At 44.2% G+C, this 25213-nt stretch overlaps 1 protein-coding gene across 1 annotated transcript in view; it reads right to left on the reverse strand.

The window, feature by feature from the left end:
- The window catches only part of Frem2 (FRAS1 related extracellular matrix protein 2), a 129278-nt gene that overhangs the window by 47946 nt on the left and 56119 nt on the right, over positions 1–25213 (reverse strand). The window contains exons 3-6 of the mRNA XM_005343968.3: positions 25003–25149; positions 20047–20277; positions 11905–12030; positions 10269–10520 (exon numbers count right to left, since the gene is read on the reverse strand). Of these exons, the coding sequence (XP_005344025.1) occupies positions 10269–10520; positions 11905–12030; positions 20047–20277; positions 25003–25149 (756 nt within the window). The remainder of the gene's footprint in view (positions 1–10268; positions 10521–11904; positions 12031–20046; positions 20278–25002; positions 25150–25213) is intronic.

A 25213-nucleotide genomic window follows, 5' to 3' on the forward strand; every position in this document is an offset into this window, starting at 1 on the left:
GGCCCTGCAGGCCCCTGTGACTGGAATCTTGTCCTGAGAGATATCTGGTCCAAAGGTGTGCTCAGTTTTAAGAAGGGTGAGAGGCTGATGAGATTTAATTTAAATCATTTAAGTGATGATGCCTTTAGGGGCATGGAAGGTGGATGGACGGACCAAAGGCAGCAAGTACAAGCATCTAGGAGCCACTTGAAGCTAGCTTGGCTGTTGTGTGAGCTGCTCAAATAAAGAAAACTGGTAGAAGTATAAACCATAGGGACATAAAACAAATAAGGATCTCGGGTGGATGGTGAGAGGAAGAGGCTGGCCTCGCTAGGTGCTTTCACTATGAGGAAGAATACCGGAGGGAGGGGACTGGAGAGATGGCTAGGCAGTTAAGAACAGTTCCCAACACCACCATGGTGGTGCTCAACCACCCGGAACTCCAGTTCCAGGAGATCTGACACTCTCTTCCGGCCTCTGCAGTCCCCGGGTATACAGTCGTGGCCAGATGTAGGTGGAGACAAAACACCTGTACATATGAAATAGGATTTATTATAATTACAAAAATGCAGGAGGGAAACCAGGAGAGGTCAAGGGTTAGTTGTGACGGCTACTGAAACTTTTTCTCTGTGCCGCTTGCTTCTGACCTCTAAAGCTAGTGTCCCGGAACCTGGGTGGTGCTGTGTGACTGTCCTTTCCTTCGTTAAAAAAAAAAAAGGAAAATGTTTTTGATCTACAGCTCAATTCCTAGGTCTCCCGTAATTATGACACAGGAGTTTTCTAGTGTCTTTTCTAGAAAAGCCAAGGGAGAAAAAATGTTTTGATCAAAGTAGCAATTTCCTGTCCCCAGAGAATTAATCAAGGGCTTTCTGCTAATGGCTGCCTGTTGAACCAGATCCAGGCCACACAACCTGGCAAGCCTACCAGTCTTGAAAAGAACAGGCAAACGTGTGAGTTCAGGTTGAGCAAGGGCTCAGGTTCCATCTGTCAAGGGCACAGCGGTCCCTGGAAAGGGGCATCGCATCTTTGTGACCACGGTGGGTAGTCTAGATAGCCCCCTCCCCAGCCAAGATGGAGCTCATACCCACAGGTACGGAGCAAACCCGGGCATTTCTTTCCACGTTAGCGCTCCTCTCCAGGGCTATCTCACCACACTGTTCAGCTGTGGGAACTCTGTGGCTTTTTGTGTTTACTTGCTTCTGAATTCTTCCTGGCAGTGAACAATCCTGAACAATCCCCCTTCACGATGAGGATGATTATTCACAAAAATGACAGGAAATCCACAACGAGCCCCTTGCTGGCATTCTGACCCAACAGCTTCACTTTTGAACACATCTCTGGGGACAGTGAAACCAAGTATTTGTGAAACACCCTCGCCCTCAGGGAGACAGAAGCTGAGATCTATTTCAGCCCTGTAAGAGGTCTGTAACAGGCCTGTGATCTCACGTCTTAGAAAGCATTTTCATAAAAAGCTACAGACCATTTTACTTCTTTTCGAAGGCTGCCTTCAGGGACTGCTGACCTGCTAAGGCAGTGCTATCCCCAACGGTGCAATTGTCTTCACAAAAGAGAGACTGTCAGTCACAGCCCAAGGGACACATGGCAATGCCCATTAATTTACCAGCTGCCAGTGTGAGCGACTCCACTGAGGTCTTTTCTGTAAGGAGGACGGGGTGCAAAGGCTTCCTTAAGGTCAAGGCCAAGTTTCCCGACCTTCAGAAAGCTGCCAATGGGAAGCCTGCCCTTATCATTTGCAGTAAAGTGCACAGGTCCGTGGGGGCTCTTTGTTCAGATTCTCCTAGAAAGGGATCTCTCTTCACCGCTGTGTTTTCAGCACCTTGGGAGCTTGCCCAACACTTACTAGGGGTCCAGGAAACATGAAAGGTTAGACAGAGCGGATTCTTAGTCTCTGTCATCTTGGCACAGCGTCTTGAACAACACAAGGAATTAGCACACAAACATGTAAGGAAACAGGCACCGCCTAAACATCTGTGGGTCACTGCAGGGTATCTGGTGGGCACTCTGTGGTGAAGTTCCCTAGGAAAGCCAAGCCTGTGTTGGAAATTTTGCAGACAGGCTGACTGGCTAGGACTTCATGATTGCAGAGAGCAGGGATGTTGCTGACAGAAATCCAAAATTATCTTGGGGTGTCTTTGGCCCCCTTAATTTCTAATTATCACCAGCCTTTATCTCTGACTTAATATCCCTCTGATTATTAGGCAACCTTTGAAATATATCAACTCAGTAGACATTAGCTTCCACCTCCCTCAAAGCTAAGAATAAGACAGAAGAGGTTTTCCTGCTAGGCTCTCACTAGTCTACCCAATGTCCTTCCTAGTGGATGTATTTGGTAAGCACACTGACTTACAATCTCAATTTATTCTGTAACTAATAAAAGCTCAGGCAACCTGACTGATGATAGAACCCGCCAATCAGGGAAACCCGGATCTATGTTTCAGGGCCATAGTCACTCATATTAATTAATCACTGAATAAACTCCCCCCTCCTTTTTTTTTGGACAAAGCACTGTTTTTTTCACCCACAATACCGAAGTATACAGCTGGGCAGGTTCCTTAACAGAGTGAGCAGCGCTGGCGTATAACCCACACATCTTCTCATATACTTGAAGTCCTTTGCAGATTAGTATAGTACTGTGTACTCATAAGTGTATTGCCAGTAGTTGAGACACAGTACTGTTTGAAGACCAATGATTGGGGTTAGAGAGATGTTCATCAGTTAAGATCATGGCAGGTTCAGTCATAACACCCACTTGGCAGCTCACAACCGCCTATAACTCCAGTCTCGGTGTATCCGAGTGCTTCTCCTGGCTTCTAAGGTCATTGCATGCACACACAGACACACAAAGACACACACACACACACACACACACACACACACACACACACCACACCACTCAATCACATAAAATATAAGCAAATAACTTTGAAAAAGAACCAGAAACAATAAAAACCACTCCAGAGAAGGCATCAGAGTCTCAGGAGCTGGGTTCACAGGTAACTGTAACTCACCCTACGTGAGTCCTCTGCAAGAGCATGTGCTCTTAAGCTGGGCAGCAGTGGCACACGCCTTTGATCCCAGAACTCAAGAGGCAGAGGCAGAGGGATCTCTGTGAGTTCGAGGCCAGCCTGATCTACAAGCGCTAGTTCCAGGACAGGCTCCAAAGCCACAGAGTAGCCTTGTCTCCAAAAGAACTCCCCCCCCAAAAAAAAAACAAAAAAAAAACAAAAAAGAGCATGTGCTCGTAACCACCGAGACATCTGTCTAGTCTCTGAATGCATTTTATTATGAAATTTCCACAAACCCACATGGTGGTTACAGTTATCTGGAACTACAGTTTCAGAGGATCTGATGCCCTCTTCTGGCCTCTATGGGCACCAGGCATGTGGTACACAGACACACATGTAGGCAAAACATGAACACATATAAAATAAAATAATAAAAAAAATTAATTAGAAAATAAAACTGGGCTAGAGAGATGGCTCAGTGGTTAAGAACATGTACTATTCTTGCAGAGGACCTGAGTTCAATTTCCAGCGCCCACATCAGGCAGCTTACAACTGCTTGTAACTCCAGCTCCAAGGGATGGCCCTAACCTCAGGTACATGCACGTATACAGACATAGATATATGCACACATAAATAAATAATAATCTAAATACTAAAAAAAAAAGAAGATGAAACTTTCCCTCGATAGTTCTAAGTTTACAAATTTTAAAAGTCTGGTGTTTGAAAAGTGGCTACTGAGATTTATGTGATTTTTTTCTAGCACTGAAAGAGAACTCATCGCTGCCTGAGATCCCAAGGATGAATGCTAGTGATCTGCTGCCAGAGTTTTAGTGGTGAGAGGCATGGATGTTTACACTCCTGACATCTGCAGGGATAGTGTCGCCAGAGCGTGCTCTCGAGTGTGGAAGAGATGGGTATTAGGCAGACCATGCTGCTCCGAAAAACACAAACCAAACACAAGACACTATGTGTCTGAAAGAATCTGACAAGCGAACCAAAGCCCAGCACTGCAGAGATAACAGTCTCTGCTGGCTGGTTTCTCAAATGGCGTGCCAAAGGCAGTGCCGCCTTCATCTTGAAGCAACAGATGGCACTGACGTGATGTCCCCAGGACTCTGGAGAACTTAGAGTCGGCAGAGAGGGAGCCAGCATGGCTCGGCTGTGACTTATTGGAACATCTACACTATTTCAGTCATTCTAGAATATTTGGAGGTTGGAGACATACAAAAGAGCAGAGAGCTTCAATCTGCAAGTTCACTACTAGGGCATCCAAAATCCTTTGAATCTTGCAGTAGAAGCAGAAGGCAACTGTGTTTGCTCAATATTTTCACCACGAGTAGGATATGAAGTGGGTTGTCCAGGTTAATGCCAAGCGTTCTGCAGCTGTGCTGGCTCAGCGCTCAGCGACTGTTCCCCTTAGGTGAGCTACCTAAGCACAACAGAATGATAGAACACAGGCATGCTGTGCCTTCTACAAAATGTATGTGTGATAAGTGAAAAGATTCCAGAAACTAGGAAGTCACTTGTTTTAGCACTGGCTATGTGTTATATATGCAGCACTAGAAAATCAAGTGGTATTTTTGTGGCGGGCGTTGGGATCAAATCCAAGGCCTTTCACACGTTAGGCAACTGCTCTACTACTGAGTCACACCCTTCTCTTTAAACCCTGAAAAATGAAGACAGGAATTAACTTAATACTGTAGACAGCTTTTATGCAACAGCTCCGCCCTGAACCTCTCCAGCCCATGCCTGCACACACAGGTTCTATGACCCCAGAGCTCACTCTGGGTAAACCGGTTCTGGGTCCAAGCTCAGTCCCCCTGGGCTTGCTTTCTTTGTGGGCAGCAAGGTCACTGTTCCATGTAAATTATACAGAACATTTAGCCCTCCTCATAAAACGCTCTGGAGTCTTTTCCTTTTCTGGTAATCCTGGTGTAACGTTCTCAGGCTATGCGCAGAAGGGATCCAAATGGCTGCTCGCCAAGCTTGCGTGTGTAAAGTGGGGAAAAATCTCAGTGCTTCTCCTGCAGTGAGTAGTGAACTGTGCCTACAGACTGGGAAAGATCAGGGACCTCCCAGCAGCCAAGTCTTTGGGGGGCTGCATCAAAGATGCCCCAACTGATACAGACCCTACTCCTGCAGTTCAGCAAGTGTCCCTTGCTTCTTGGGAGCTTTCCCTTTACACAAGGCCTGTTGACTTCTTGAGTGAGGTACAGAATTAAAGAGAGAGGGCTAGGAATTGGGGACCCAGAAGCACAGGTCCTCCAGTGGCTAAACCTGGGGAGGCCTCTCCCTCCACCCTTCTTCATCCCTGTCCCCTCCTCCACCTCTTCCTCTTCTTCTTCCACCTCCTCCTCTTCCTTTTCTTCTACCTCCACTTTTTCCTTCTCTTCTGTCTCCTCCTTCCCTTCCTCCACTATTTTTTTCTCCTCCACCTCTTCCTACTCCTCCTCTTCTTCCTCCTTCTCTTTGGTGATTTGCCCCCTCACATCCCCGGGGGCTTTTCCCTCCCTTCCCCCACTCATGTGTTTGGAACAAATGAATACATGCTGTAATTCTGCAATGCCTATCCAGAAATCATATTTAAACAAAGATACAACATGAGTCTTCATCAGAAAGTAGTTAAAATTTAACTTGATTTGCAAAAAGACACAACAAACGCATCAGTTCCAGTTATTTTGAAAAGCAGCAACATTCAAAATCAATTTGGATTATATAATCTCATAGAGAAAAAAAATACATTCTCTCCATCATATGAAGAATCTAGCCAACAGTAAATATATGTATATATATAAACAGATGTATATGCGGATACAGTACACATAGAATATAGGTATATATGTAAACAGATGTATATGCGGATACAGCACACATAGAATATAGGTATATATGTAACCAGATGTATGTGTGGATACAGTACACATAGAATATATGTATATATGTAACCAGATGTGTGTGTGGATACAGTACATATAGAATATATGTATATATGTAAACAGATGCATGTGTGGATACAGCACATATAGAATATATATGGAAACAGATGTATATGCGGATACAGTACATATAGAATATATTGTATATATGTAAACAGATGTATATGTGGATACAGTATATACAGAAAAGAGAACAAGAAAGGCAAAGTACTGTGGGTGAACCTAAACATGGGAGATCTGGCCCTGCTCCTCAGCTGACATAAGGTGGTGTGGATGGGGGCAGATCGCTCCCTTGGAATCCTATGGCAGGTGGCCCTGAAGGTGTGGGAGTGGGAGAATGACCCTGACGGCATGAAAGCAGAAGAACTGACCCCTCCCCTTGCTCCTCAAACCATCCAGGCCAGTGCTGGAGAGCTCACCCTGGTGCTTAGGACAGTGGAGAGCTGACTGGCTGACCAACCCTGCAACTACCCATGCCCAGAACCATGGGCTGTGAGTTGACACACCCCAACATCTACCCATCTATGATAGCACATGAAGTGACCGGTCCTTCAGGATCTCCATTCCATAGGACAGCAGCAGGATAACCAAGAGGAGTTCCAGGGAGGTCCCAGCATTGACAGTGTAGTAGAAACCGGAGGCCTAGAACCAGACTCTCTGCAGTGAACATGTCTAAGTAAAAATACATGGATAACAGGGTTTACTGCGTGGTTTACTGTGTAACACTACAGCTTCAATGGTGAGATTTTTCCTTTTTCTGTTTTTCTCTTAATTTTTTTTTTTTTTGCAAGGGGAGAGTTTGCAAGGCAGAGGGCAGATACAAAGGGACAGGGAAATGAATGGGATGGAGACGCATGATGTGAAAGTCACAAAGAAAGGAAAAGAAAATAAGTATTATGGGATGAGGAAGGACTGGATGCAGGCCATGAATCACATGAATGATGAAAGAGGATATAAGTTAATTCTTTTTCTACCTCTAAGCCGGGCATGGGATTTTCATTTTTGGTGGTGGATAAGTTCATAAAAATACATTCAACAGTCAAAGTGTAAAACCCAATGAGATGATCCATGGATTTCAGCTCTGTGTGGGGGCACTCCTGTAAAAAAAGCCTGTTGAGTTTACAGTCTTTGGGTCTGGGTTATTCTGTTGTGTGATTTTGAGTTGTATAGTCTTTGGGTCTGGGTTATGTTGGTGTGTGTGTTTTTTTTAAAAACTTACAATCTTTTGACTTATAAAGTTCAAAATAAATTTAAGTGTGAAATATTCCTTTACACTGTGTGAATATATGCCACTGTGATTGGTTTAATAAAGTGGTTGACTGGCCAATAGCTGAACAGGATAAGGTTAGGTGGAAGAACCAGACTAAGGACAGGCACATTCATGGTACACAGACATACCCACAGGCAAAACGCCCTTACACATAATAAAAATAAAATAAAAAAAGAATCTCTTTTCCTACATTGGTTCTCCTAAATTCTTATCATAAGCCCCTACATTGAACCACCCATAAACTTTTGGGCCACAAAGTTTTTAAAATTCCTCTCCTCCCTTCTTCTTCCACAGAGACCTAGTCATTCTGGGGTTGGTGTTCATTCTTATGTTTAACTTCACCTCCTTCCCCTCTACTTCCAATGTCTGTCATTGTCTTCTAATCAGTAACCTTTAAACCCCACTCTGGTATTTTCACAATATTGTTCAAAAACTTCCCTGCTCTCCCTGTGCAATAATTCAGACCATCTGTTTTTATTTGAGGCATCTTCAGGTGCATCAAGTCCATCTTCCCGGACTCACTGCCCTTGAGGCTCACCATCTTCTATTGAGTCAGTTTTTTGTTTTTGTTTTTTTTTGTTTTTGTTTTTCGAGACAGGGTTTCTCTGTGGTTTTGGAGTCTGTCCTGGAACTAGCTCTTGTAGACCAGGCTGGTCTCGAACTCACAGAGATCCGCCTGCCTCTGCCTCCCGAGTGCTGGGATTAAAGGCGTGCGCCACCACCGCCCGGCTTGAGTCAGTTTTTAATAGACTTCCCTAGAGATCATGTTACCTAATTTCCACAAAACGCTATGAGCAGGGACAGCCGAGCTGTATCATGCTTCACGCGAGGAAAGTAGGCTGGAGAGCAAAGAGGGGGCTTGCTTGGAAGGCCAAGACCCACTGGCTAGACAGGAGCAGCATGGACGCAGAGCCCAGGACACTGGCTGTGGAGCTTGGTGGAAAACCTTTTTTTATTTAAATTTTTATTTTGGGGGATTTCATACTAGAGTATTGTATTTAAATCATTTTTGATCCCTCTCTCTCCCTTCCACTGATTCCTATATTTCCCCCAACTATCTCTCACATCCATCACCATATCTTTATTATTATTGTTATTTATAGTTGTATAATAAATATAGACATATGCCTATACAAATATAGCCTGCTGGGTCCATTTAGTGCTACTAGAATGTAGATGTGTTTATGACTAACTGCTTGGGACTGAATAAGCAGTCAGAGGGTTTCTCCCTGGAGAATACTGATTCTCCCTCTCAACAGCCATTATTGGCTGTAACTCTTCACCAGGAGCTTTCTTAAAACACTGTGGCTGGGACAACTGGGTTCCTCAGGGCTTCATAATCCATTACTCCCTTTGATTTAGCTGTGAAGTCAAACCATAATTAGCCTTCTGTGGGACAATGGTCTTGTACTCTGTAAAGATTTGTCACTTGTACTGGTTAAATAACATGCTGATTGGCCAATAGCCAGGCAGGAAGTATAGGCGGGGCAACCAGAACAGGAGAATTCTGGGAAGAGGAAAGGTTCAGTCTGCAGTCAGTTGTCACCCAGACACAGAGGACACAAGATGAGAATGACTCACCGATAAAAGGTACCAAGCCACGTGGCTAACACAAACAAGAATTACAGGCTAATTTAAGATGTAAGAAGTTTTATAATGTCACAGAGGGACAATCTAAGGTTAATTTTGGACATTTAAAATACTGGCTCTCTAAGAATGATTCAATTTGAAATAAAATTCCTATATTTGGTTTAAACACAGAACACGGCAGAGTAGATGGCTCAGCTGTTAAAGACACATTTTGCTTTTGCAGAGAATCCAAGTTCAGTTCCCAGCACCTACCAGGGCTGCTCAGGTCCACTCATATCCATCTGTAACTATGACTCCAGGAACCCTGACCACCACTTCTGGTTTCCTTGGGGACCTGCACTCAAGCACACCCTCATCTGTATAACTAAAAATTTAAAAAATACAAATACAGGACCCTTTATTAAGTGAAGCATTAGAGGAGCAATTTTTAAAATGAAGGATGTTATTTAAACTCAGGAGAGCTTTTTTTCTATGCCTTTTGTCAGAAGTCATTCCTGAATTTACGATCAGTGTTTTTAAACTTTTCCAACCACAAAAAGGCCTCATTCTGTAATTCAGAGAACTTTTAGAGGCAAAACAAAGGGTTTTGTGTGTGTGTGTGTGTGTGTGTGTGTGTGTGTGTGTGTGCTCATGCGCACGTGCCTGCGTGTGAAGGAGACGACCTGACATCTTTGTCTCACGCTTTCTCCTTCACCTTAGCTAGCCAAGACCTTTCTTGGCAGATTGTTTTCAGTCTCCTGAGTTTTAAGATTCTTTTGGGTTTTGACTCTCCTGCAGCTTTGCTCTGACAGCAAGGACCATCCATCCTCTTTGATCTGCCATGGGGAAAAGGGAGGGAGATGGGAACCAGTCCATGGGAGGAGAGGGCAGTGCTGTCTGCTTCACCCTTTGCCTGCATCACAAGATCATTTGCAGTCTTCCTTCCTCTCCCTCCCTCCCTCCCTCCCTCCCTCCCTCCCTCTCTCTCCTCACAAGAACGTGCAAACCTTTTTTCAGTTGGTGTTGCTTCACGGAATTACGTTTCCCCAGGGAAGGGTGTTCTAGTCTATCAACTCCTCTTGTCTTGAGACTTAACTTCCCACATAGCTGTTTCCCGCCCAGTGATTCATCTGATAGCCCTTCTTACAAGTTTCTTTGAAAAACAGATTCAAACACTTGGATTAAAGTTAGAAAAGAGAAGGCAACCCACGATGCTTTTTAAAAGGATGCTGATTCTTTACCATGGAAGCTGATTGTAATGACTCACTGGTGAGTTGAACTGTAAGAGGACCTAGAGAGGAAACTGGGCATGAAAACAATACATCAGGAATGAGGAATGATTGACGTAGCCCGTGTTTGATGAACCTAAGTCACTATACAATCCAGCAGAGAAACAACGTGCACCCCGTGATTCTATTCGCTTTCTAGTTTTTCTGTTTAGAAAGCTGTGTCTGGTGTTGCCGCCTGGGGGGGGGGATCAAAACTCACCATCATCCTTGTCTGCGAGGATGGTCACCTTGGCTCCCGGAAACTTGTCACCGATCCTCCCGCCCATGGGCATGCTCAGAAGGACCTGGAAGGTCTCCTCCTCCTCGTACAAGGAGTCATCGATTACGACCACACGGCACGTTTTCTCACGTTCGCCTTTGTCAAAGCGGACTACGCTGCTGTGATCCTCGGGCCGGGAGATGTAGTCCGAGTAAGACAGCACTGAGGTCCGCACGGTGCTGGTCGCGGTCCCTAGGGCCCCCGAGAGAACCAAGAGACGTCAGGGCTGAACCACTGTTTGCAAACGTGTTGTTTTCAGCTTCAGTATTTAACGGTTGCGACTGTATACTGCAACACCCCAGAACTGCACGGGCAACTACAGTGTTCTAGCATCACGGGTCTCCTGCAGAATATTGGCCCGCCAGTGTTTTCTCCTGCCTTCCTTCCTACAGGCTTTCAAATCAACATAACAGGGAAGATAATCCCTCCCACTATTCAAACGTTCCCCATAGAGGCCAAGGCCATGTGCTTTCTGTGTTTGCCTAGTCTTTCCATGCATCTACTGGGTTTTAGGCTTTGGGGAAGTGAGCTGTTCAGAAGTCAACACACTGGTTCTGCCACCTCGGTCCCAAGACTGAGTCTTTTTATTTTTTTCATGCCAAACACGGTTTCCCCTCCCTCCTATCCTCCCATTTCCCCCTCACACCTCCCTTCTACCCCCTTCCCTACCACTCCTCCATCTCCATTCACAAGAAGTAAGGCCTAGGAGTCAACAAAGTATGGCATTTTGAGTCAAGTCAGGATCGAGCTCCTCCCTCTTGCATAAAAGCAAAATAGTTCTTTGAAAATTGTTTGCAATGATTATTAACTAGTTTTAAAGTTTTAAATAATCATTTACTGTTCTTTCAATTTGAGAACATTTCTAAAATTGAGTTTAATGCTTATGGAAACTTTGAAGCACTTCAAGAAGATAGATATGGCTTGCCATTACTGCTCTAACTCCATGAGTCTCTCCAGAATTCACGTTGGATTGATTATGCTGGTCATTTTAGCACTAATTATGTCAAAAAAAAAAACCATATGCTTAGGGAAATCTATTTTTTTCAAAGGGAAATTTGCATATATCCGTTACATGGTTCCTTAACTATTAATATTTTTTTATGTACTCTAAGAAGGCATCTTTAGGAAAAGTTTAGACCCATTTCCAATTGATAGTGACCTGTCTATAATTCATTGATCTATTTCCAATTGATAATGATTTGTCTATAACTCAGTTTTGGTTTTTGATTCAATCATGCATCTTTTTTTTTCTGTTTATTATCTCATGGACCCTGATACTAGACTAGACCCCACCTCTAAATAACCCTCTTTGACTTGGAAGGTTTGAACAGGCCTCGGTTTCCCGCCATCTTAAATTGGACTAAGAGACCAAAACCTGAGGGAAGAAGCAACAGCCTCCTGCCAGACGGACACAAAGAAGCCCCTAGAAATACAACACCAAAGCTCACGTCTTAACATCCAGTTCTTCAGTGTCTACGAAAAACCTTGCAAAAAGTCCACCCCCTGGGACTCCAGCAGGCGAAGAGGCTGACAGACACACTGTGGGCTGCTTCACTTTGCTGGGCAATTGCCTCACCTTGCTGTGTGTAGCAGATCACCATCAGCTCCTGGCTGACATCACCGCTCCTCCTGATGGGAATGAACAGCTCGCCCACATCCTCTTCCACGGAGTATTCCGGCTGGGGAATGAACACGGTTGATTCTAAAGAGAACACACAGTTACAGTCACTATAACAATTTTTTTTAGGTCAGAATTTCCCTATCTCAGAAACTTAAAATTTCTCTGCTAGTTGCTTTTTTAAGAAGAACAGTGCCAGAGGATGGGCGGGAGAGGGGAAAGACCACCTACACGAAGCTCAGCATAGCTTCTCTCTCCAGCCATCTCTATTCTCTCGAAAAATACCACTGCACGGTTCTTCTCAATCCCCTTCTTTCCTCCTATTACAGCACGACATTTTCCCTGGTGTGACCTGAGGTGGAAATGCCTCCTTTGCAGACCCCAGGTCATACGGGTGAACCTGACTCCCAAGCATGCGCATTAGGCAGAACTGGAACTCAGATTCTGTGACGTCTGTCTACTCTATCATTATTCTTATCCAAAGGGCTTCTTTTTGGGTGGATCGTGATTAAAGATGTAACAATATACTTGTTCAACTGTATTCAGACAACAGTTCCTTTTGAGTTCCCGAGTGCCTTATTACCTCTGTAATGCTTTTTCTTCCCTAGCGGGATAGCAATTACTTGTGACATAAAAACTATGTTTATATAACATTATAAGTCTTAATGATTCATTTTAACATACATGAAAGGTACATTAAGTAATACAAGTAGCGTAATTAAGTTGTAAAAAATAGATCTATTGTGTAAAATTTTCATGATGATTTAGTTCAATAGTTTGACATTATAAACCCCAAACAGATTGTGATATTCCTCTGGAAGCCATTTCCCTGATAGCCTTAACATTTACACTGAACATACTTCCTGATCGTCTCTGAAACAGTAAGCACTATTCTTCTGGGGCTATGGAAGACTCTAGAATAATCTACACAGTTAAGATGTTCAGTTCTCCCTGCCCTGTGGCTGAGGGCGTGAAGGATGAGCTCCTTTGAAGATGTTTCCCTCATGCTGAGGATGCTGGTGGGTCAGCCAAAGGGGAAGAGCTCACAGGAAGGGGCTAGGGCTTGTACGGCAAGGACCAAAAATGGTTCTATGGCTAAGAGCGTGCTGCTCTTGCAGAGAGACCAGAGCTCAGTTCGTAACACTTACATATGGTGGTTCACACCATCCTGTAACTCTAGTTCAGGGGATCTGACACCTTGCCTCCGTGAGCACCACATGCATGCACATATGCAAAGATATAGATACACAGAAGTAAAATTTTTTTAAAAAAATTAAGAGACAATGAGTTCTGGAGTTCAGTTTTCCAGCAACTCTCAGATATCCAGAGGCATGTACCACCCTCTCCAGACCTAGAGGTGACGCTGGCACTGGCCCTCACTGCCTGGGGGCACTTTATATGCCTGGGCTTTAGATCCTGCCCCAACCTTGGAAGACAATTGTAACATGAAATGCTTTTGAAATGACTAATCTTCCCAGTATCATTGGTCTTCTTCCGAGACTCTCATTAATACATTGACTTTTAGAATGACCCCATTGCAGAGCTAATTATTCACTTAAAAACACTGATTTAATGCCAGGCGGTGGTGGTGCACACCTTTAATCTCAGTACTTGGGAGGCAGAGACGACGAGCAGATCGCCATTCCATATCTCCAGGTGAACGTACTAGAAGGCATGGGCCATGTGGGGACGCTGCGCTCTGATGCATTCTATGAACGTATGTCAGCTGCTACATGATAAACATGAAGTAGGAGGAGCTGGCATGAAGCCCTGGGTTTTAAGACTTAGCAACCATCCAGGCAGGAAGGAGATCACAGACACCGAGGACCACTTGTGGATGTGGTTGGGATGAGGATGCACTGCCCTCGCCCACCCTGCCCTGGAGACGATCCAAGCGGCAACTCGAGAAACATCCTCGTTGGTTTATTTTTAAGGCAAGTTTTCACAGTGGTAAGGATTATAGCCATAGGAGCTGGAGAGATGGCTCAGGAATTAAGAGCATTGACTGCTCTTCCAGAAGACCTAGGTTCAATTCCCAGCACCCACATGGCAGCTCACAACTGTCTGTAACTCCAGCATCCAACACCCTCATACAGGCAAAAAGCCAATAAAATAAAAATAAATAAGAATTACAGCTATTATTATCAAATAAGATTTTGCCAAATGCAAAATTTTCGCATAAACATTGTCCTGATTTTAGTGCAAAACCCTGTAAAGTGCTAAGCAATATTAAACTTTCCAGTAAATCTCAGGGACCCCTTTCTATGAACTCATGGGAATTCTCTGGGGAGGGATCACAGACTTTAAGTCTTCAGGCCACATTCACTGTGGCCTTTCTAGAAAACGTTACCCAAAGCTTGCTAGGTGCTAATGTTTGCGTACCTCTGTATTCAGACGGTGAATGTGGTGGTGCAGGAGACGGACTATGAGAGGTGTGGATATAGGCAAGGTCATGAGTGTGGAGGCCCCTCAAGGAATAAATCTTCTTATAAAAGCAATGGAAGAGTTCTCTCTCCATCAACAGGCAAGGAATTCTGGGTGGCACACTGAGGACACACCCGGGAGACGAGTGTCTGTAAGCCTGGACAATCCTCATTAGGACCTGAGTATACTAGCCCAAGCTTTATTTGCTGGTTCTGTATTAGCATCGCTGGAGAGAGAGTCAGGGTCGCGAACACACTAAGCGAGCCCGCTACTCCCAGCCCTGCACCTTGAGCTCAAATTCTTAATCCCCCACGACTGTGAAGAACAGATGAATATTATTATCTGTCATATTAAAGTCACCCAATCTATGATATTTTGTTACAAAGGCCAGGGCTGATTAAACCAGGGTTAATCAGACAGCATTCATTCCACACTGCAGATTTGTCCTGGCCGGTTTTGTTTTCACGTCTGTTCTGAAGGAAGGCGCATGTGTGGGGTTTTAATTAAGCAGCCCCCAAAGGATTTAAACCTCGAGGACTTAAGCTCTGGTTCCTTCTGCACCCTGTGACCCATGCACATTGGATTACACAAGTCAGGACATCTCCCCTGTGCTTATGGGCTTGAACCGGGAATAGAGAAGAAAGCTGTGTGCCTGGACGACGGCCTCAGACCTGGAATTGACTCCACAGCTGATCTGACAGAGGGTAAATATGCCCGTATCAAGTTCAGATCTTCTGTTGACCCAACTTTCCACATAAATGTGTAACCGTGGAAGAAACAGTGAAAGGATCGGAAAGACAATTGAACGATTTCTCCGGTTGCCGGTCAGGTTAACAAGATCTTCCAGCCTTGCTCCACGTCTACAGCAGAAGGGTACACACAGGCTCCCTCGAGGAAGCACAAACGCTAAAGAGTACCATTGCTGAACCAGCCTTAAATGCAGTTAGCTAACACCGACAGAGCCTCACTGCTTGCCAAGTCCCATTCTAAACACGCCACATGTATCGACTGGCTTTATTTTTGTAATGACCTTTGTGGTAAGAACTTCGGTGATCTGCCCACACGCACAGGTGGGGAGGCACTGGCACTGCATTTGAACTCCCACGAGCCATCTCCGAGCCCTTGTTCCATGGTTGCCCAGGGTTCTCCCCAAAGGAAGCTGCTATGCGGGGTGGGAAAGGCAAGGCTAGCACACGAGGAAAGGAAAAGCTAACCGATGTCAAGAGGTGTTCAGCGTGGCTGAGGGGGAGAAAGGGCAAGGAGAGGGGAGGAAGGTTAAAAGGAAGCTGAAAGCAAGCACCTAAATGACTCCTTAAAAGAGCTGAGAATTTCCCACACAGTCTGTATTAGTCTATGTTTATAACTGCATACATACAGTATTCTGAAGGGAGGTAGCATGACTAGCATCCACTAGCGCAGACAGAGAGCATACAAAGACATATATCATAGAAGTACCCATGTTACACCCCACAAACACAACAGGCTGGAACTGTCACAGTGCCTATGAAGGAAGAACTGAGGGATAAGTTATGGGATTGGTAGATTCTCAAGAAGCCAGTAGGAGAAAAGGCAATGGCAGGGTCATGCTCTCAACACCAGCCACAGCCACCTCCATGTGGGAGGATTATAATGACTGAAAAATGAATACTCTTTGCCTCTTGCTAGTTTCAGATTTGTAGAGGCAAAAAAGCAAGAAGTCTAAGGTCCCTTGGGCCCCTCACACCTCTCCTCTTTCCTACTCTTAGGAGCGTACTGAATTTTCTCTCTGGCAGTAAACATGAGCTGTCTTCCTGAATTTTCTCTTTGGCGGTAAACATGAGCTGTCTTCCCACTTGCGGGTGGATGTGAATAGTCTTTATTTTGAGGGATAAACCTGGATAGAGTGGCTGCATCCTTTATCCACCAGCATGACAACACCATAATGAGTACTGTTTTGTAACTCTGGATTTTACTTTTAAGTTTTGACGATGCTGCAACTGGGAAAAAAAAAACAAAAACAAAAGTGACTTCAATTCTTAGAAACAAAGTTGGAGCTACAGTGGAGAAAGAATGTTCATCCTGTCCTTTCTCTCCATTACACTGCACAGATGAAGGAAATCCTAAAACCACGACAGAACAAAAGATCTTCTAAAACCCGGTCACTATAGGCGAAGAGGAAGAGAACTTGGGGCGTGGATGAAAGCAATGAGTGTTCCCCGCCTTGCAGGAATCTGGGAGATTTGAAGACAACTCAGAAGGCCTTCCAGCACATCCTCAGGCCATGGCCAGCAAGCGTGCTCAGTGCAGAAGCGTCTGAATGCTGCCATTGATGTCTGAACTTGGACATTTCTTTAACACTTTGTTATATTTATCCTTCTAAAATGAACCAAGTCAATACAGACCTTTTTAAACTGGAGCTTAGGAAAAAAGCAGATGAAACCAGTGAGCCTGACCCACATCAGAGGGTACCACATGCATGCAGGAGCCCACGGGGGCTGGAAGTGGGCATCCGGTCCCCTGGAGCTGGAGTTACAGGTGGTTGTGAGCCATCACGTGGGTGCTGGGAATTGAACCCAGGTCCTCCAAAAGAGCAGGAAGGCACTATTAACTGCTGAGCCATCTCTCCAGACAGGCTATATATATATATATATATATATATATATATATATATATATACACATATATACATATATATATATGATATTAGGCAGCAACTCAATTTGATTCCACCAAAAACATTTATAGAATTGGAATAGCTGACCTACTTACTCATGATTATATATAATGAGGGAAATGTCTGAATGACTTGATTGGTAAAAGCTTATAAGCATTTCAGGTGTAATGAGGCAAATCATTACATAAAAATGAGCTTTCTATATTTTTCTCTATGTATTTGACTATTTGAGGTTGTGATCTCCCAATAAATATACATAAAGATTCACTTTACTCTGAGTAGAAAGATTAAGAAGTGAAAAGACAAATAGGGTCTTTTTTTTAAAATTTAGTTCTTATGTATTTTCCTTTAACAGAAACAAAAGGGTTTACTACCAGGTAATGTCCATATGTCTTTAGGAGTAAGAAACACTGGTATTATTTGAGATACAAGATTTAATAGACAGAAAGCTAAGAATTGTTGTCCTGAAAACCTCTCAAAACTGGGTTAAGGCTGGAGCAATAGCTCAGCCCTATTCAAAACATTGGCTGCTCTTACAAAGAACCTGGGTTCAGTTCTCAGCACCCACATGGTGACTCACAACCATCTTTAACTCAAGTTCCATCACATCTGATGCCCTCTTTCTGGCTTCCAGGGTACCTCATGGATATAAGGCACATACCTGCATGCAGGCGAAACTCAGACATATAAAATAAGTAAATAAATCTCTAAAAGAATTAAAATGGGTTAACTGCTCCTTCCATAGGTCATATTATGTATTGTAGCATGCAGCTCTATACTGTTAGCTGACGGAGTGTGGTCACAAGGTCGTAGCACTCATTAGACATCTTCATTGTCCCACCTCAGCTCCAGTACTTAGCAGAATTCCTGGTATCCACAGCTGATGCTCAGTAAACCCTTGACCACACAGGCACACAATACAAAAACTAAAGCGCTCTTATTTTCTGGTTTGTTTTTGTTTTGTTTACAACACTTGGGTTTATTCTCTGATGCTAATACCTTTCAGGTTTTATACAGAAAGCGAAACCAGTAAGAAGTTAGGAATTGGCTGATGTAATTTATTGATATGTTCGATAAGCATGTGAATCTATTAGTCTAGGAGGCTGCCCTATCTGTTTTCCCAGAAGAATGTTTTAGCCATTCTCCAACCTCCCCCACAGCAAATACTTACTTACTCGGTAACTGAATAACACTGAATTTTCTTTTCCGTCCTACATTTCCACATAGCAAAATCTGTCTACTCCAGACACAAAGATCCAGTGGGTGACTAAACTGCCTCTGGATAGTCCCTTCCCAAGGGGCAGGGAAGCTTGGAGATTTACTCTTTTTGTGTTCATGGCCATCCCCAAATTTTCAGGGGAGTTCTGGAGCACCCTTCCTGGTATCTGCCACTCAAGACTGTTGCAGCGTGGATGCCATAGGCACACAAGGACTGGACCTCGTCTTGAGGTGGAGGTGGAAGGTCGGTACCTATTCCAGTGGTGCAGAGGGCCACAGATATGGGCAGGCAAGGGAGGAGTTAGACATTATCCATGCTAGCCCTGAGCATGGCTTCCCATTAAATAAATAAGCAACAAAGGGTGTGTGTTTGCAGATGAATATAGATGCTAATGTATGGAGTGAAATACAAAATAGTTTAAAATCCTTCCCTAAATCACAACTATTCAATTAAAAACGATAAATGAGTATAGAGAATATATTAGCATAGTTATAACTATGTGAGGTCCAGGGTGTATGTATGTACATACATGCTTTCACGTGTGCGTGTTTCCCTTGTTTTAAAATCCCATCGCTCAGACATGCCACTGGTGGAGAGAAATATCTTCCCTTATGCTATGGAATGCAGAAATAAGTTCTAAGTCTTATCCCTTGACGTAAACGAAAGCAATTTTACTAAATAGCAAATAAAATCCCAAAAGCTAGCTTCCAGCTTAAACTAACAGAGCAGCTTAAATGTATTAACGTTGTCATGGGATTGTTTAAAAGAGAAAAGCATTACTATCGAAGTATATCCCCAAAGCTGCAGACTGAAAGAAAGTTTAATTATTCATTTACAGATAATTTATGCAATTAATGTTAAATATTCTTTAATGAAAATCACAAACATAGGGGAACTTCAGATTTGACTGCAGGCAGAGGAATTTGGTAAGCTCAGGATGTAGGAAGCCCCCGGTTCTTTAATCATGCTGAGTCTTTTAACACAGGGATTTGTATGAGTCCCCATTTTATGAACTCAGCAGATTGCATCTCTGTAGAGCATTTAGGAATTTTCTGACTGACAAAATAATGCAAGTTGGCAGTTAGAAAGAAAGTCATGTCTGGCTTCTGACAGCATTTCAACTTCAGAAGTCTCGATGAGGTCTGTGTAAATGCCAGGCCTCAAGAAGCCATTCACTCCGTACCCCCCTCCCCCGCCCCAACTCAAATACACATGGAGACAAACCAGGATTGTATGCAAGGGGTAGGAGAAGGTCAACTTACAAGAACATTAATGCTCATTTTCACAATGTCAACCAAGTGCACACGTTGACAAGGAAAGTAGCCGAAGAGAAATTCAGCGTTATGGCTCATCACAGAAAGGGGGGCGGTCAGGAGCAAAGGGGTGGGTACTGCCCCACGAAGGTGGAAATAATAAAATGCAATACAGAAAACAAATTCATCCCAGAGTGGTCTGACTCCCAAACTCTTTACTCAAAAGGTATTCTAAAACATCTGAAAGACTTCAAAGCTGATGAACTGGGGCCACAAAAATGGGAGGAACCAACCACACTGGTTCTTAGAATGACAATCATGGAGAGGAGCTGGCAGTGGTGCATTGGTTGCAGCTAATGTACCTGAGATATAGTTTCCCTTCATTATGGTTACATTTCCCCCTTTCCATCAATATACCTGAGAATTCTAAAGAATCTGGAAAATTCTCTGCCTAGAAAGTCCACATAGTGACTTTCAACTCCTCTACAGGGAAAGTGCTTTGTCCTAAGCGCCCGTCAGCAATGACGTAAGGGAGAGATGATCATGCTCACCGTCGCCTGGGTCGATGATTTCCACAGTCGTCACCGTGGGGAACTCCAGGACCGCCAGCACGGGCTCAGAGAGAACCACCTGGAAGGTCTCCGAGTGCTCATGTTCCTCGTCGCTCAAGATCCGCACTTTCCATGAGGCCCTGGTCTGGCCCGGGTTGAACTGCACTTGTTTCTGGGCCTTGCCCTTGAAGTCACTGTCTTTTCGTGCAGTTCCATCCCTTGTGCTGATGCCTGCAGAGACAATATAAATCATTCGGTTTAGAGTAAATGGAACGATTCCCTCTTTTTCTTTGTTTCATTGGTGGGCATCCAGCTCGGTCTTAATTGCTGAATCTCTATCAAAGACTAAAACAGAACAAATTGCCTTAGAGTGCTTATACAACATTCCTTTGTCCCTGTGGTGATGGTGGCGCACGCCTTTAATCCCAGCACCAGGGAGGCAAAGGCAGGTGGATCTCTGTGAGTTCGAGGCCAGCCTGGTCCACAGAGCTAGTTCCAGGACAGCCAAGGATACACAGAGAAACCCTGTCTTGAAACACCAAGCATCAAAAAAAGAAAAAAGAGGGCTGGAGAGATGGCTCAGTAGTTAAGAGCACTGGCTGCTCTTCCAGAGATCCTGAGTTCAATTCCCAGCAACCACACGGTGGCCCCCCAAACATCTGTAATGAGATCTGGCACCCTCTCTGGCATCTGGGCATACACAGAAGCAGAATGTTGTAAACATAATAAATAAATAAATAAATAAATCTAAAAAAACAATAAAAAAAAGAAAATGACTTTGGATATATCTGAATACACCACAGACTGCAAATCTTAACATGAAGATGGAAATAAAGGTTTTGTGAAAAGCCTTCATCTTCTAGTCTTCGGAAAAACACCAGACAGGTAGTGTTTCACATATGCATCCACTTCGGTAGCAGACAGCATAGCGTATTTAATGGCAAAGGATAAAGGGCCCCAAAAACGGGAGTGCCAGCTCTCTGTGTCTGGCTGAGTTCACAGCACCTGCTGGTTGACCGCTGCCTGCTTGGCTGGGGTCCCTTTCATCAGTAATGAACTCTTTCCAAAAGATGCAGAGGACAGTTGAAGCCGGAAAGGAATTCCTACCCTACAGGGCGTCACCTCCAGTTTCAGCCACGTTTACCACAGGACAGTGGAGTCATCCGCTGATGAGACACAGGTTGTGATACCGAATCCCCACTGCTGCTACTGAAAACATCCACCAGTGTTCCCTTCAGTTATTAAATGAAGCTACTTCTGTGTCGTTTCTCACGCGGAAAAAACTTGTGGGGCGGAATGAAGCAATGCGCTCTTGCTAGTGCGGGGCTGAAACGAGGTGTTCTGGAGCTGAGAAAGTGGACTTTCAATCCTCTCAGCCACACAGCGATAGGATGCAAACCAATTATTACCCTAACCGCTCTCAGTTCATGAGACACTCTGGTGAAGTGGTTATCAATGTGGACCCTGGGACCTGACTATTTGGGAGTATCACATTTTCTCTTTGCTCACTTGTGAAGTGGAAGATACAATGGTATTTTTCTCGTGGGGTTAAGATCTGGAGGGTACTGGGGACTAGCCCTGGCATGGATAAAGACTCAGATTGCAGTAACAACCACTTCCATTTTGTAGGCCCATTGACGAATGCAGCACCAGTCAGGACTCGAGGGCTGGGGAACTGGTGAATGAAGGCTTGTAAGGGAAAGAGAGATGGATAGAGCACTCAGTGGGCTTAAGGATGTTCTTGCCATTAATAGATGTTTACTAACTAGTACGACTGAGATCCCTGAGATGCAAAGACTATCATCAAATACGAATGCGTGTTTAGTTCAGCAGTGAATTGTAAGAAGTTGTTACATACCGCAGAGATCCCAGCATGTCCAATTGCTGCTAAGAAATGGGGGCAGCTTAGATGACCGTGCAAAGGATAGCATATAAGGAAATTGTAGCTCACAGACACGATGGAATTTCATTTGGCCATCAAGAAAAACAGAATCGTGAGAGTTACAGAATCACGTAATGGACGAATGGAGAATCTTTATGGTAAGTGAACTACGCAAGGAGCAGAAAGGCAAGCACATGGGTTTTCTTTAACGAGAAATCTAGGTGTGTGTGTGTGTGTGTGTGTGTGTGTGTGTGTGTGTGTGTGTGTGGAGAGAGCAGGAAAGAGATCTTAAGGGGAGTGGAAGAGGGGGGGTGAGGGAATTCCTGCCACATGAAAGCAGAAAGGGGGGTCGGAAGAGGACAGTAGCAGAAGATCAGTAAGACCAAAGCCTGACGTGTGTGTATGAAAATGCCGTAGCAAACCCATTAGCTTATACGTCAACCCTCAGAATTAGTTTTAAGAAGCTTGTTATGGCTTAAACATGAGGTGTCCTGCTCAGCTGATGCCCTGAATGTGTGGTCCATATCTGTTGGCATTATCTTAAAGGTTGCATGTATGGCCTGGCTGGCAGAAGCAGGTCCCTAGGGTCAAGTCTTTGAAGGTTGTATTTGTTCCTGGGCCTGGTCTAGCTCTTTCTGTTTTCTGGTCAACCAAGATGTGAACAGCCCCATCTCCTGCTTCTGCTGGCACAGTTGGGGTCACTCCTGCCTCCGTCCACTCACTGCCACGGTTGGACTGTTGGGTAATCCTTCCTTCCCTTAAGTAGCTTTGGCCAGGAATTTCGTCACAGGCATGCAAACATGATTTAACAAGGGGTTACAAGATAAAGAGTCATCTTTGGGGAAATGCATTTATATGTTCTGTGTAAATCTTGATTTACACACTGTACTCAAGTGATACTGATACATGGTGCAGCTACCATGTATTCTAGTGTGTATGTAAGTAAGTCCATATGTTAAAGTGGAAATTTTATAGGACCAGCATCCTCATTGAAGACTTCTATAAATCTGCTTTGCGTTACAATTGAACTCTAGTCCAGTTCCTGGCATAATTTCAGGGTCATCTTCAGTGATGGCAGACATGGGCACACAGGGAGACGTGGACACACAGGGAGACGCGGGCACACAGGGAGACGTGGACACACAGGGAGACGTGGACACACAGGGAAACGTGGGCACACAGGGAGATGCGGACACACAGGGAGACGCGGGCACACAGGGAAACGTGGGCACACAGGGAGATGTGGACACACAGGGAGACGTGGGCACACAGGGAGATGCGGACACACAGGGAGATGCGGACACACAGGGAGACGTGGGCACACAGGGAGATGCCGACACACAGGGAGACACGGACACACAGGGAGACGTGGGCACACAGGGAGATGCCAACACACAGGGAGACGCGGACACACAGGGTCTTTCTAATATTCTTCCACTCCAGTCTGCTAAGTATCTGTGTGAGGCGAGCCAAGCAGAGCTAGGGAGCCTTTGTAGAACTACTGGGATAGTCATAGGAACCGTAGTTGGTCCAAACAAATAACTTAGGAAAAATGCATTAGCATTCCACTGAAGAATAATAATTTTTTTAAAAAAAAGGAGGGAAAAAAATAGACTTGAAAGTCTTTAAAACACCTCTCAATGGTTAACTTTCTCAGTGTTACCCGTAGGATATCTGTGAACTGAAATTACACAAACTTGCCAAAAGCGTGGGCAGAATGCAAATAGACAGGAACATTGTTGATAAGGACCAAGGGGCTCCGCTCCCCCCCCCCCGTTTTCAGTGCAATTTATTCACTGTGTTTTCAGGCACAAAGCACAGGTGAACCCTACCTCTCGCTGACAGTAAACATCTGTTGGGGGTGTGCAGAGGGAGCCCTGGCAGAGAGAAGGAGAGAGGGACGAACATCTACTGCGCAATCCGTAGCTAGGGACCTAATGTTCATGGGGTGTCAGGCCAGCCCAATTTCAAAGTCATAATTTCAGAGACAACCCTTTTATTTTTTATTTTCGAACTTCCTATTGTGATTAATAATTTCCCTCCTCAGCACTTACCCGCTCTATTAAATGGGTCGTTCTCAAAGTAGTATCATCGCCGGGGGCGCAATGCCACTTCTCATCAATGCCCTCAGAATTCTGCACAAACTGTATTTCTGCTTCACACATTTCCCTGTTTTATCATTATATGAAGTGAAATGTGGCCTTGAATCGGAGTTGAAGAAGGGTTTTATTCATTTGCTGTTGGCTTTTGGTTTAAGAAAATGACTAGGATATAACACGTAACATCTTAACATGTAGTGATCAAGGAGGGACTTCGGTGAACCACAGGGCCACAGGGCCCAACTCCCTGAATAGTTTTGCTTGTTTATTAAAGTAGCTGTCATATGTTTTTTTTGTTTGTTTCTTCATTTGTTAGGTTTTTGAGGCAGGGTTTCTCTAGGCTTTGGAACCTGTCTGGAACTAGCTCTTGTACACCAGGCTGACCTCGAACTCACAGAGATCCGCTTGCCTCTGCCTTCCGAGTGCTAGGATTAAAGGCGTGCGCCACCACTGCTTGGCTGTCATATGTATTTTTACAGTTCTGTTTCAGATGAATTGTACCCTGGGGATAAATTAGATTCTCATTATTTATTCTAACCTAGGAACATTTGATTTAATTTTTTAAAAATATTTATTTATTTATTATGTATACAATGTTCTGTCTGTGTGTATGCCTGCTGGCCAGAAGAGGGCACCAGACCTCATTACAGATGGTTGTGAGCCACCATGTGGTTGCTGGGAATTGAACTCAGGACCTCTGGAGGAGCAGGCACTGCTCTTAACCTCTGAGCCATCTCTCCAGCCCCCTTGATTTAATTTTTGAATACATCGGTGATGACTTTCAATTTTGTGCATTTATTTTACACCACAGAAAGGTCACAATCATGCACCTTGATGTATATCTGTTGATATCTCTTAGAAGTTAAATATCAACGTCTCACTAAAATTTAACCAAGATCAGTGACCTAAACTAGTGCTGTAGTTTAATCACGAGAGAAAAATTTTAAACACATAGGAAGTGCAAATTAAACTTACTTATAAATGAAGTTTCTCCCAGGTACCCTCTGCGTTTAAGAACAATATCTAGAAACTTGGAATCTTCGTTGATCAAGTAGTATTCCTTTTCAAATGAGATCCACGCCCAGTTCAATCGAAAATGCTGGTTGGTTAACTTGTTTCCACCTGGAAAATAAGAATGTAAACCTTACATTACTGCTTTCTTGAATGGACAGCCTTAACAGTCCAC

Source organism: Microtus ochrogaster, chromosome 1, assembly GCF_000317375.1.
Source record: "Microtus ochrogaster isolate Prairie Vole_2 chromosome 1, MicOch1.0, whole genome shotgun sequence".
Taxonomy (NCBI): domain Eukaryota; kingdom Metazoa; phylum Chordata; class Mammalia; order Rodentia; family Cricetidae; genus Microtus; species Microtus ochrogaster.